The sequence below is a fragment of the Chelon labrosus genome (assembly GCF_963514085.1).
Source record: "Chelon labrosus genome assembly, chromosome: 6".
In the NCBI taxonomy this organism is placed as follows: domain Eukaryota; kingdom Metazoa; phylum Chordata; class Actinopteri; order Mugiliformes; family Mugilidae; genus Chelon; species Chelon labrosus.
Window position 1 is genome coordinate 10,427,326 of NC_140342.1, and position 14,517 is coordinate 10,441,842.

At 41.6% G+C, this 14,517-nt stretch overlaps 1 protein-coding gene across 2 annotated transcripts in view; it reads left to right on the forward strand.

Moving 5' to 3' along the window:
- LOC311488855 (SPRY domain-containing SOCS box protein 4-like) overlaps positions 1–8,751 on the forward strand; it is a 66,779-nt gene extending 58,028 nt beyond the window's left edge. For both annotated transcript variants that reach the window (XM_084545712.1, XM_084545713.1), the window contains exon 3: positions 6,388–8,751. In XM_084545712.1, the coding sequence (XP_084401838.1) occupies positions 6,388–6,515 (128 nt within the window). In that variant the 3' untranslated portion in view covers positions 6,516–8,751. The remainder of the gene's footprint in view (positions 1–6,387) is intronic.
- The last annotated feature ends 5,766 nt before the right edge of the window (positions 8,752–14,517 follow it).

Consider the following 14,517-nt stretch of genomic DNA (forward strand, 5'->3'; position numbering starts at 1 on the left):
GCCCAACAAACTTAGATGCTGCTTTGCCAAATATATCCAGAAACATTTTTGCTCTCATTTGATCAGCTGCAGTCTCATCATAGTTCACCTTTTCTTACACAAAAATCAACTTTGACTCGAAGCATTTCTCCTTACTCTAAATATTTCTCCAGTTTCTCTTTAAACGTAGCCTCCATCTGTCTGTTAGGCTTTATTTAGCTTCTGGTCAACCCCTCAGGTCGGTTTTTACTTCCGTCATAAATGCGATGCTGCCGTTGCCGTCTTCACCCTCTCTCCCATTATCATTTTGAACAGACAATAAATCCTGCTCTCCACTGCTGCGCACTGCATCTCATTACCGCTTCCCTGTCACATTGAATACCCCTGTTACTTCTTGTTCCCATCACACCGGACCCAGGGTCTCAGTTCATATACATATGAAATGTCTAGCCCCTCACTAATGTGTTGCCCAGTTGCGTTCATCAACAACCATCTCTCTGAATTAAGAGAAATGGTTGAATCTATCATATTAATACATCCACCACTGTGGAGAGAAAAGCCCAGTGTGCTTGACTCAGAGAAGAAAAGAGGGGGAAATCTCTTAAGATGGATCTTGTTCATAATATTAATTTTAATTTTCTTTTTCCTCTGTAATGGGCTGGTTTTCCCACAGCAGTCTTTTGGTTTGATCTAGTATTTCATCAAATCTGAAGGAAAGATAGCGCTCTAAACCTTTAATTTACCCATAACAATAAAACATCTATTTTTATCTGAGAATATCAATTTAGCGGGAAGAACAAGTGATTAAACTCAGCCATTATACTGAAGAAAATGTTTAAGAGCATTACTGGTAGTAATCAGTTTCCAACATAACAGAGCTACACGTTAATATATATATTTATTCATTTAGTCGCGATATTCACTCCTGCTGCATTTGTGAAGCGTAATTCTTCTTAATGCACTGAACGCGTAATGATGCAGAGGCAAACGACTTACTGCCGATTATCCACAGCTATTAGCTTCCCTCACCACTTGAGGAGACGCTTATAGGATCAAACATGATGGAAAATGTGTCATTAAGAAAGGAATCTCACCATTAATACACTGAATGTTCCTATAGAGGTTATTAAGCTTTTCTAATTACTGGTATAATGCAGTACAAGGTCATTATACACAACTCCAGGGCAGCAGAGGATTAATGCAAAGATTTTTCCAATTTGTAGTAAACAGGCTCTACAGGATTACCTACAGCTAGAATAATATTATGAACACACACCTCGGTAATAGGTCTTATTTATCTCGGCTTCAATGCATTTTCAGACTGAAACGTGTGTAATGTATATTGAGGGGAGTATAAGCTGTAAGTAAATGTGTGTTTCAGTAATCAGTAAGTGCAGGTTTTAAGTTTTGATAAATACATGAGATGATTAGGTTTCATTTTAAAGTTTTTAATTATGCACTAGGAATATAGGCCCAGTGGAATATCGTCCTTCTTGATGTTATCTGTTTGGGTGTACTCCTCCTCGAGGTGCTGTGTTTCTGCCTATTATTTCAGAAACGGAGGCTAATTAAATCTCTCTTTTTTGGCAGTCGAGAGTTAATGACACAACTAGTTACTCTTTCACTCTACTTTTCTTTTGTATTACTTTAAGTTTTCAGAGTGTTTTCTCAAGAGGGGAAGAAAGAGACGCACAGAGTTGATGGCGTCTCCCTCCCTCCCTCCTCGTGGCAACCACAGTGCTGTCAGCTGAAATTGTCTCTGCATAACAGCAACTGCACTAAAGAGCCTCCAATCCGCTCAAATGAATTGGATTTGGTGTAAAATTGCGCCCCGTAATAGGTGCACGCACGCGCTCGCAAACACACACAGAGCCAGCTCGCAGTAACTCAAAAAGTGTTTTAGCCACAGTAACCTCAAATTGATGTTTTCTGAGCCAGTGTTCTGCGGTTTAAGGAGACTCGCACACTGAAGCTGCTTTTCCCTGTAAATCAGCTGAACAAATGAGCATTTCTCTGCAGAGCTGCTAATGAGCCAACTGTGCGCGAACTAAAATGAGGCCCGTTGTGTTTGTGTGTTGTTGCGCAGCGTAGACAGTCATGTGTAACAGCTCCATATAGAGCCGGGTTTGGTCTTTTGACGCCGCATTGTGCTTTTGGCCGAGGCGTTCTCACTGTTTGTGCAAGTTTAGCTTCCGTACCGTACGCTGTGAAGAAGTACTTTTGGACAGAGCAGATTTGGCTCATTATTTTGTTGTCGCAATAAAAGAAGGGGGCATTAGCTAATCAAAAGCAGGTGTCAGTAAACACTTGCCGTCTCTCTGGTCATCAGCCAGTGAAGCAGTAAAGCCAGCTTAGCATCGCTGTTTATTTGTCAGCTCTATATTTGGAGCTGTTAATGAGGGCCTGCTGCGTTCTTTAGGAGCTTTCAAACTGTAAATACATTAACGTCCAAAAAATCCAACAAAGTGCTCTTTGTTGGTCGTTTTGCATGCCAGTCAATGAATGTATGCGAAACAGCTCCGACTGTCATTTACTTTCTGGTCGCAGAAGAAGAGAGAAATAAACTAAATGTCTAAAATGCTAGGTCTCGCTAATAATCTGATAATAACTGACTGAGCACAATTTTTGTCTTTAAAAATGTTTTTTAATCAAGCATAAAAAAACATTTGCTTGTTATTGTTGGTTCCATATGGAAAGATAGTAAAGATCTTATAAAAAGTTAACTTCTTTGACAATTGGACACAAGTGGGACATCGTCGTATTTGAGAGGGAGAAGGTCAGGCCGTGCTTAGTATTGGAAACCACCGCGTCTGGACAGTGGTGGAGGTGATGAGAGGAGGAGAGAGTGCTGGAGATCTGCATGGGATGAAAAAGCGGACTGTGAAGAGCTCAGCCTGGGCCCTGGGTGGAGCGTCGCGGCAGAGGATGAACGCGTTTAAAGTTTGACAGCGATGGCATGTTTGGCTGATCGATATCGTGGCAAAGCGAAAGGTTAAGGTGGAAACTCCCGTGGTTGGCTGATTAGAGAAGTAGGGAGAGACAGAGATAGTCTTCCTGGTAAAACGTACACTGAGATTCATTTTGAACTTCATGTTTTGAGCAAAACACTAATGTATCCTCCTTGTGTGAATCACTTCTCTGAAGATCACTGTGTCGGATGTTACGGTCACTGTACAACACCATTCATACAGTTATATAATAATAATCACTAATGGGAGCAGCTCTCATAATGGCAGCATAATTGAGAGTCATACCGAGGTGGAACCAGTAGACCAACACTGTTGTCGTGTGGCAGCGCACAAGTGAAGGACTGTGGTCTCCGAGTGGATGAACGTCAATGTGACACACACACACACACACACACACAAAGAGATGTGTGTGTGTGTGTGTAGAGGCCATTGTAGAAGGCTATAGTCTATCCTGTTGGTTTAACCTTGAACACACACAGAGGGCGATCACCGGCTACGGAGGCAGGTGGTAAAGGGCGTGCAGCATGACAACAGGTGATGATGTGTGTTTTTACTCGGCAAGAACAGCGGGGAGAGACGGAATGAAGAACTATGGCTCTGATTTAATGTCCCTCCAGATTCTCCCGAAGCAATTCACACCTTGAAATGATCATTAGCTTTCTCTCCATCTCCATCTAATTTATTCATCTACATGAACACGAGTGGAAGTGATTTTTTTACTTATTTTTTGGTTGTTTTGTTTTTGTCTGTTCTTGTTCCAGTCCTTCCCTCTGAATGACCTCCGCTGTTGTCGTTCTGAGTCACATCTCTGCATTTTCAGCAGGCGTACCGGGGGTTGTGTGCTATTTGTGACGGTGGGCTACTTTTGCATGTGCAGTGCAGTTCAGTAATCCACATGTGTGTCCAGTGAAAATGGGACTTCTCGGGAGAGGTGGGTTAGGGGTTGTCAGATTTTCGAGTTTATTTTGGCACCACGTCCCCTCCCTCCCTCCCTCGGCCTCAGTATGCAGAGTAATTGGACCAATTAGATTTGGTCATTACTGTGACTTACTCAAACTGATTATATTATGAAAAATCCATGTGGAGGAAGGCCAAGTTGTTAACGCTCTATCAAGGCAGAAAAACAAATAGTTCATAATTGTGATTAAATCGTCTATTGACAGTTTGTTTACTGGGTTTGATTGTGTAAATACCAGGCATCACATGATCTAAAATCTAATCAACCAATCCAGAGGGAATTTTCTATTCAGAGGTGTCGCACTCCTCTGGTACCTTCTCTCTCTAAGATACAAGACTTAATATGTAGCTCTGGTGAGATGTCCAGTGAATCATCATGTGTCCCAGTTATCAGTAATTCCCATCATTACTTAAAGGTTTTGACTAATATCAGCTATTAGTGCACAAGCATCTTCAGTTCTGGACCAGTTACTGAAATGGTGAACCGACATATTAACCTGAGAGTTAAATGTTCAGATCATAATACACTGATAAACCTTTAGGTTGGATAAGTGATTTACTGATGGGAACATCAAACAGTCAGAAAAACAAACTCTATTCCTCCCCCCTGGTCAGTATAGTGTATCTTACGTTGACTGAGATGCATTTCCTCTTTACCTGTCTGCCTGTATATGGCTGTAACCTGTGTAGACGGCGGTGTTGGTGGTTTGAAAGCATTTAATCTAAACTGAATCGTTGTAAATGTGTCATCAGATCTGGCTGCGATTAGTTTCAGCATTTACAAGTAACGGATCTGTGATTAGTTTATGTTGTCTGAGAAGACTGAAACCACAACCTGGCAGACAATGAGATGACTAACAGAAGATATGAAATGCAACACCTTTTAGTTTACTGTTTAGTTCGGCTTTCTACACAAGCTTGTTTGGTCAGAGTGCTGGAAAAATGGTTTCATAATGAGCAGCGAATATTTTACTGGAAGAGACCTCAGAAAGGTCCTCCCCTCTAGACTCACCACGCTTTCTGTTCCTTTGACAAACGCAGAGTACCCTGGTTGTGCAGTGGAGCTGCCTCGCAAACAATTTTAGAACAAATGCAGAAACATTTATCAGACAACAACTGATCTATCGTTTTAACACGATTAATTAACTTTGACTGACAGAAAAGGAGACTTTGAAGGCAGGCAACGCTGAACCAAGCAACAAGACACAAACAAAACCACCAATTATACTCCAACTGTACATCTGAGCTAAATTAAAATCAGCTCATATATCGTCCATGCAATTCATCAGTCAAGCACAATACATTTAGCAAACGGTTGATATTATAAATACTAATGAAAGTTTTGTTGATGGGAATTATAGGTTAGCACTGACGCCTCACAGCAAGAAGGTTCTGGGTTCTAATCCATCTGCCTTTCTGGGGCCTTTCTGTGTAGAGTTTGCATGTTCTCCCTGTGTCTGCGTGGGTTCTCTCGGGGTACTCCGGCTTCCTCCCACCGTCCAAAGACATGCTCGTAGGTTCATTGGTGATTCTAAATTGGCTGTAGTGTACCCCGCCTCTCCCCCAAAGACAGCTGGGATCGGTTCCAGCCCCCCCTTCTACCCTCCAAGGACAAGCGGTTACAGAAAATCAATGAATGAATGAATTACCACAAATAACTACAACCACGAAATATTTAATCATAAGTTTAGCTGATTATTAGTTAATCAATTATCTAGAAAATATCAGATGATTGTAAATAAATGCCTGTCTCAACTTCCCACAGGTCAAGGTGAAGGCATCTAATTTAATCCAGACAGTTTGAAACAACACTGCAGAACTGAAAGATATAATCATAAATGACCAAGGACACAATCTGAAAATCTGGACAAAAGACTCAATAGCATCAAATGTATCTTGTATAAGACCATAAAAACAACAACAACACATTTCAGGCAGGTTTCTCCTCCTCAAGCAGCGCCCTGCCTCCTCCTCCTCTCCTCTGAGACCGGTGTGTCCTGCAGCTCAGACCGCAGCCTGCAGTATCCGTTACCTCCTTGACCCTGATGTGAAGATGGAGGTCAGGGTGGACCTGTGCCAAATAACAACGTAACGCACACAAACAAAATAGAGACTTCGCTTGCCTCTCCACTCCTAATGCAAGTCATGACGTAGTTATAATCCAGCAGGTAGAAAGTCGGGGTGACACATGTCCATGTTTCTGTGCGTTTAAACTAATGTGACTGGCTCTGCTGTTAGGAGCAGGTGTCACTGGAGGCGTGTGTCTGTGAGGAGAAGGTGTAAATATTTAAAGGCGTGCGTCTCCGCTCTGTGGCCTCGTTTGTCTCATTCACTCATGCACAGCAGCCTAAAGATGTATTATGTATGTATGAAAGGCTAAGGTGCATGCATAAACACAACCATGCTGATAAACGCATACACGACGCACGGGTCACGTTCTGTTTGTCTCAAAGATGTCTCTCTTTCTCCTCCCTCTCCTCAGCCGAGCCTCTCCCTCTGATGGACCTGTGTCGGCGCGCGGCCCGCCTGGCGTTGGGTCGGGACCGTCTCCAGGAGATCGAGACCCTCCCTCTGCCTCAGTCCCTCAAAAATTACCTCCAGTACCAGTGACTGACACCAGCAGACACAACTGGGAACCCAAGGACACAAGACAGACCACAGGGAAGTCTAAAGATGGACGGATGAAAGAATTAATTTAAGTTTGGAAGAGGGGATGATTGATGGAAGAGTGACTGGGAGCTCCGTGGCTGTGACGGAGGGAACGGTAGACGGTGGACGGACTGAGAAACTCAAACTCAGAATAAGACAGCACCAGCTTCTTTTGGATTTCTCAGCTGCTTCTCCATTCATTTTTGGACTTGAAATAAATTATTGATGACGGTGTCCCATCAGTGTCTCACTCATACAGAATGAAAGCCCATGCTCGGTGTGGTGAAGCGGGGAAAGAGACAGTGGTAAGACGACCACCGCCACCTAGTGACGAGAATAAGAGCAGAAAGCAGAGAAAGCACACTAATCCCATCCACAGAGGCCTTTCTGACACACAGTCAGTGACCATATCATTGCTGTTGGATACCGTAGTGTGTATTCACAAGCTCCAGTGGCACAGATAACAGGCTGCAGAGTCTAGACGTCCAAGAGGGTTTTAGCACTAACGCTGTTTTTATCAGACTGACTCGCGGCCCGGTCAAAAGCTCACGCTGCATACGGAGAAGTTTTATGTAAAGTTTACTGCAGTAGTGCATCTATTGGGTTTATGCAGACATTGACTGAAACCTAAGCCCCTTTCAGACATGTAACATTACTGCCGTCATCTGTCTGGTGTTTGGCGCCTGGCGCAGCTTTGATTTTAGTTCTCTCACATTTTTAAATTCACAGTTTAACAGTGAAATATTTTAAAGTCTTAATGAATCATCCCCGTCAGTGTGAGAGTCGCTCATCAATTTCAACATGTACTAGTTTACTGCAAATTTTATTCTGTTGTCACAGAACTGTAAGTCCTTCATATATCCAGGATTATATTCACCATTCATCAAACACACAGCTACTCACAGAATTAATGTCTTTGTGTCCCTTAAACTGATTTTATTTTCCATCTTCACTTGGATGATAGTTAAAAGGAGAAAGAGAAAGCACATTTTCAGAACTTTCTAACGATGAAGATGGGGGGAAATAAACCTGATAAAATGCTTCATCAGAGGAACGTGGGTGTAGTTTTTTTCAGATGTATCTGATGATAACCCGGAACAATCAACTCATATGTCGCACGTCTGCGGTATCTATAGTACAGACGTGTGAATGAACCGTCCTGTTCTTGGAAGCAAAGAGCAGTTAATCAGACACAAGGCAAAGCACACTGCTGTGGGTAATGTGATTCAGTGGAAACATTACTAGGTCTGACTTTTGTGACTTGCATGTCTGAAAGGGGCTTTACTAAAGAACCACACAAGACACAGACTGGCTGTTTTAAAGTTTCACTGTACCGGACACTAAGTCACGTATTATGATGTCACGTCACAACGACGCGTCTGAGAGCTGTAGGTCATGGCCCGCCGTGTAGCCAGTGCTGACGTGCTGTTGGCGTGAAGAGATACCTGCTGTGGTTTGTAGCACCCTGCTGTAGCTCCCCGGTAGCAGACCGCTCTCCACAAAACTGTCTTAAGGACCGCAGACCAGCAGGACCAGAGCAGTTCTAGAGCGCAGACTGTAGCGGGACGTAGGAACTTTACCGTAGCTGCACAGCAGGATAGGATGCAGATGACCGATGCACAATGACACACACACACTCGACATGCACACTGAAGACCAATCATGTTTTTCTTTCCTGAAAAACTAAAAGGCTTGAGTCACTTTTTTTTTTTCTTTTTTTTTTTACTTCTGAGTTTGTATCTTCCATTATTATTATTATTAATATTATTATTATTGTTGTAAGTGTGGGGTCTGATTCTGATGATGGTAGGACCATGATGATGTTTATTTATCACAAGCTACTTCTATGTTTGTTTTGTTATCTGATCGTTGACGGTTACATTCAGGTAAATTTAATACAAAGATGCTGGCGATGAAGGGAGAGAGAAATGTGTCTTCAATGCTGCTTTTATTATTGTTATTAATACTATTATTATTATTATTTACAACGGTGGTGGTCTTACCTCCTGTTTCTATCAGTTAGGATGAAGAGAAAAGGACCATTTCAGAGAAGTAGTAGAATGTATGGACGGACGGTTCAGATGTCAACAGATATGAAATGTGAATAAAAGCCAAGTGACTTTGAAAGTGTTTCTCTGTGTTTTTGTTAAACTTTTCACCCGCTCCTTCTTGAAAATTAGGCCCGCTAAACGACGGATGATATTTGGGATTGCTAACTAAATTATACATAGAAGTCATCCAAAATACAGCTGACACTGAAACATTCAAAGCTGCAGCGAGATGCAAAAGAGCCCGGCGGGTTCGTGAGTGGCTCAGACAGTTTGATCTTTAACGGTGTCTTGGGGAGCACTTAATCTACCGAGGGAGGCCTTGGCAAGGAAAACGGGGCTGTAAAGTATTTGGCCGTAAGTTCTCGCTATTGTCAAGTGTGCAGTTTCCACTTCGGAAAGCAAACAGATAATGCCCTACTCATCAGCTCCCGCAGCTGTAAATACAGATCACACTCGGCTGGAGAGACAGCAGTGCTCTAAATGTCTGAAACTGACATTAGTGAGGCTCGGTGTGGCTGCAGGCTTCGTATTTCCACTGCGCAGCGTGAGATCAGACAAAAAACTATCAGGTCCAGCTCCGAGCAGACAGGGGAATTTGGATTGCGGATCAATAGCAGACAGACAGTGTAATTATGCTCCTGCCTCGTGATCCAAAGCTCCCAAGTTAAAGGATCTGAGAGTTTCCTTGTTTAGGAAGCAGTCAGATCATCAGGAGCTTTATCTATATTCCAATTTCACGGGCTGCCATCAGTGCTGGTGCCGGGCACAGGAGCTAAACTTTGATAAGGCTCCACAAGAGATGATAACCGGATATTTGTGAAAGGGGAGAGCAGATTTTAACATGTGAAATTTACAGGCAGGACAGAGAATGCAGCATGAGCAGGGTTATAAACTTAAAACTGCAGGAGCCAGCACGGCCAGCTGTCTCATAAGATCAGTTCACCAGTCTTATTAGATCTACACAGCGGTGGTAGGAAAATCTGTCCCACCATCTAAAATATTTTACCCCGACTAAAATCTGAAACTTTCTTTTCAATAATTTACATCGAAGTTTTGGCATAAAAAAATCTATCTATTGGTAACAATGTAAATGCAAGGTGTTTTTTAGTTAACTCAAATAAACCTTACATAAATCCATATTTGTGTCTCTATTACACTGATGCTAATAAAACAGATTTTTCTTTGAGGCCATTAGAACATAAATGACGTCGGCGCACCACCTGTTTTTTGGCAAATTAACCACAAACTATTTCTGCTCTCAGACATGAAGCAGAGGTGTGACAAGAGTTCCTCACACATCCTTACAAATCAAGAACACAAACGGCATTTCCTTGAAATGAGGTCAGTCCCACATCCACTCACTGTTTTGTTTTTAGAAATAGATGGTAGTGATATCTGGTCTGACGCACATTTGACCACATGTACTCATGGTTTATAGATTATCTGCTTCTTCATGTGTGCATTTTTCCAAATAATTTGACAAAGTTTCGTATAACACAGTTAAACTTCACACCAAGAGCAAATACCATCTTTATAGATGACAGTTAAGTGCATGGTCACAGGTCTCACCATCGCTGTCCTAATGAACACAAATCCACTTAAAACATCAACAACGCTTCAACCAAATGAAGGAGCATCAATGTACATAATGCTCTACAGCGTATCTATGTGGGCTTGAACCCAGTAGGAAAATAAGAGCACGCAGATTTTTCTTATCTACGTTATTAAGGTTTAGTGACCGTCCATGTAACAGTATTTTTTATAACACAACATACTCAGATAAAAGTCCACCTTTCAAAAATTAGAAATGCATTATAAATACAATACACACTTTAATGTTAATGTGTGAGTATGACAAAAGGATAAATTAAAACTTGTTACACATTAAGCTGCTCAAAAACTTCACACACTGCTGTTTTATAAATTTCTAAGGACTGACCATAGCTTCAGAACATATGTAGAACTGTCTGAACTAAATTAGAAGATTAAAAACTACACAAATAATCAGCCTTCAGATAAACTTAGTCGAATATAAATGATTATATTTCTGTCTGACACACTGTAGAGTGGAAATATAAAGTCAAATATGTACAACACTTTGATCTCCGTAGTCATTTATGAACTACTACTTGTACTTTAAAGAGCTGAACATGATCTTAGAGGAATATACCATCCCCTGTATCTCATCTGTATTAATTTTATTACTCACATTTAACCCCGATGCCCCTAACGCAGTAGAACTGTCTATTCTGGGACTGTGACAGGAAGCAGAGGTGTGAAAAGGATCCGCAACACAATACACCACGCAGTTCCCTCCTGGGGTGTCTCGTCTGCTTCAGAGAAGAGATAAAGACCACAACAAAGCAAAGGAAATATTCTGAGCGATTTATAGAAATATCCGAATAATCTGCAGCAATTATTCTTCGGTATTTTGCTTTTCTGTCATCAGCTTTGACATTCACTGGCCTAATGTGCCGAGAGAAACAAACATTATCTGTTGCCAAAGTGGCTGAGTGAGCCAATGCACTCGTCAGATAAAACTGTTGTGACTGTGACCATCTGGGACTGCATGGGCTCTTTTGGCTGCAGTACTTTCACTGTAATCATACAAAAGCTGAATAAATAAAAATACTGAGGGACAAAGAAACTCCCATTTGGCTTAAGAACAAGGAGAGTCCCACAGTGCTGCAGGAAATCATTTAGAGGAGGCATGCAAACTTATTCTTGGAATAAGAAATGGGCACTAACACACACACACACACAGAAACACACTGCAGTGTCCGAGATCCTACAACTGATCAGCAATGTGGAGAGGAGATGTGTTCATGCAAGGTTGAAACGAGAATGAAATAAGTAGAAATCAGTGAAACTATTCACATAAGGAGTCCTGATAACAGGTTCATGTTGTTGCCATGGTGTCTAACGTACAGGCTGACTGGCATGCGTGTGCTTCTGAGCGCAAACATGTATGATTTTCTTTTGTGTGTGTGCGCCGTACTCCACAAACAGAATTAAACACACACATGCGCACCACCTGCTGAGGCTGCAACTGCTGTAGCAACTCCTTTCAACCACGTGTTCATTATGTTTGTTGTTGTTAATTAATAATTCATGGTGATCAATTAATCATTGAGTCTATGTTAGGAAATGGAGCAGCCCTCACCCCAAACACGTAACATTTCAAATACGTAAAACAAAGAAAACCAGAAAACCATAATATTTCTCAAATGATTAACAACCAGTAGAAAGCCTGTGTTACATATGTGGAAAAAATATATGGTATGTAGTATAATCTTAGTATAGTATAAAATACTAACAGGCAGTATATGACCGTCTCATTTCTTTTTATTTTGATCCTTCCTTGGTTGTGCATCATGTAGCAACTGCTGGTTGCTGTTTTTTTTTTTTTTTTTTTTTTAAAAACATTTAAACTTGGCTTCTTCTTCAAAGCTTAATGAAAATGAGTAGGGTTGGTTGCATGAGCTATAAAAATGAATGAAGAGAGGGAGCGGCGGCATTAGTGAGAACAAAGCAAGGAAAACAGAAATAAAACCTTACTTTCTGACTGTTTCATGATAGTTACTTAAAAGAAGCAAAAATAACACCTCGGCACAACCCTGCAACAAGGTGATTCTCTGCTTCATTTTCTGCCATCACTCTCAGTTTCTTTCTACAGTCTTAATACTGTGTCACTGACGATGAAACTATATGAGTTTAGTTTACCTTTTGATGTTTCTATACACAATGGCTCAAACTTTCTTTTTTTTTTATTTACTGTACTTATATTAGTTTGTGGATCCTGCCCGTTTACAGTATCAGTTAGTTTAGTCAAAGGAAAATTATCTCTATCTCATCATTTCCGAGAAGGTTTTACTAGATGGTGTAAAATGTGTTCAAGTAGCTTCTTCAGTTCTAGGGGACTGAAGAAACTACTCGGACCTGGATGACTGAGAACCTTCACAGACATCCAGTTTGACGTCAGTGGAAAATGACCACTATGTGAACATGATCTATTGGCTTGTGACTGCAAACTGTCCAAAGGCTGCAGCCTGAACACAGCAGAATAAGAAGAAATACAAAAATTCAAGTAGTCTCTGCAGATAAATACACAGGTCTGAGTGGGTCACAAGTTACTGGGAAGGAATGCATTTCTATGAGTTTATGCATTGTTTGTGGGGATTTCTGACTTTAAAACTTGCAAATACTCAATAATTTTATGAACATAGGGATACGCCTTTTAATCTTGTGTGAATAGACTAATCAGTCATTTGTGTCCCTGTGTTAGTTATGCTTGACATTCACTACTGACTGCTAATGAAGTAGATTACATGTCACTGAACAGAAGCACAGTGTGTTGAAAATGCCACGCTGAGATGAAATATTTTCTGTTGCTTAAGAGCAGAGTTTTGTGGAGAAAACCTGTCAGTCTGGGTAACCCAGTATTAGAATGAAACAGCCACATTAATGGGCTGCTCAGAAAACAGGGGTTATGCTTCTATCAGGAAAGCCAGTGCAGAATTGTAAGTGAGTACTGAATATGAGAGAAAGGATCCAGCATGAAATGAATCCCTCTAACCACTCAGAAACGTGTGAGGTATGAGATATGGGAGACAATCTTGAAAAAGCATCTGCGCTCAGCAAATCTCTTTTACACAGATAAAGGGAAGATGGAAAAAAAAGAGTGAAAGATCCAGTCAACGGGAAAGCAAAGAAAGAAAGTTAGAATTCCACAAGCTAAAAAAAAAAACGCATCTCGCCAACTAAAAAGCTGAACAAAGTCAATAGCAATTAATTACATTCTCGCCCCACTGAGGTCCATTACAGCGTTATTGAACATGCGTTGCTCATCAGTTAAAAAGGCACATTAAGCTACTAATTAGCAGGCTGTATTTCTCCATCCTCAGGGAGCCGGTGAGCGTGGAAAGGAACACTCAGCACTATTGTGTGCAGGAGGCGAAAGCAGAGCTGCAGCTCTTCATCTGCACAGGATCAAATCAAGGGCGACCAATTAAAAGCTTAATGGGATCAATTCAAACACTACACGGACTTCTTTTCTTACAGGACGTCAGATTAAGGGGACATCAGTTTGATGTGTCGGACACAAAAGCGGCAACTGCAAAAATTACACATAGTTTAGTTTAGCATATGTTCATGTTGAGGATTACAACGAAAACATTCAGTCAAGTATATCATAATACACTGCTCAAAAAAAATTAAAGGGAGACTTTGAAAACACATCAGATCTCAATGGGGGGAAAAAAATCATGCTGGATGTTTGTACTGATGTGAGCTGGGTAAAATGATGCGGCAGGTTAGTCTGTTAGTCTGTTAACATGTCATGGCAGCAACTTAAAATGGTACTCAGCAGCTTGTATGGGCTCCACGCGCTTGTATCAGTTCTAGGGCATCAATAAGCTCCTGGACAGTCTGAGGTCAACCTGGCGGCATTGGATTGACCAAAACATAATGTCCCAGAGGTGTTTTAGGATTTAGGTCGGGCGAGTGTGGGGGTCAGTCAATGGTATCAATCCCTTCATCCTCCAGGAACTACCTGCATACTCTCGCCACATGAGACGGGGCATTGTTGTGCACCAGGAGGAATCCAGGACCAGTACACCAGCGTAGGGTCTGACAGTGGGTCCAAGGTCTTCATCCCAGTACCTAATGGCAGTTAGGGTGCTGTTATCTAGCCTGTAGAGGTCTGCACGGGATGGATATGACTCCCCAAGAGAACCAAAACGACGAAGACCCAAAACCAAAACCAAACGGCTAATGCTCAACGATGTTACTGGCGTCACCAGATTCTTTTCTGCAAAAAAAAGACATATTTCTCCCACTAGGGGACGTCGGGTCCTCAGGCCACCCTCATGACGTCTGTTTCTGCATGTTTGGTCAGAGACATCAGAGACATC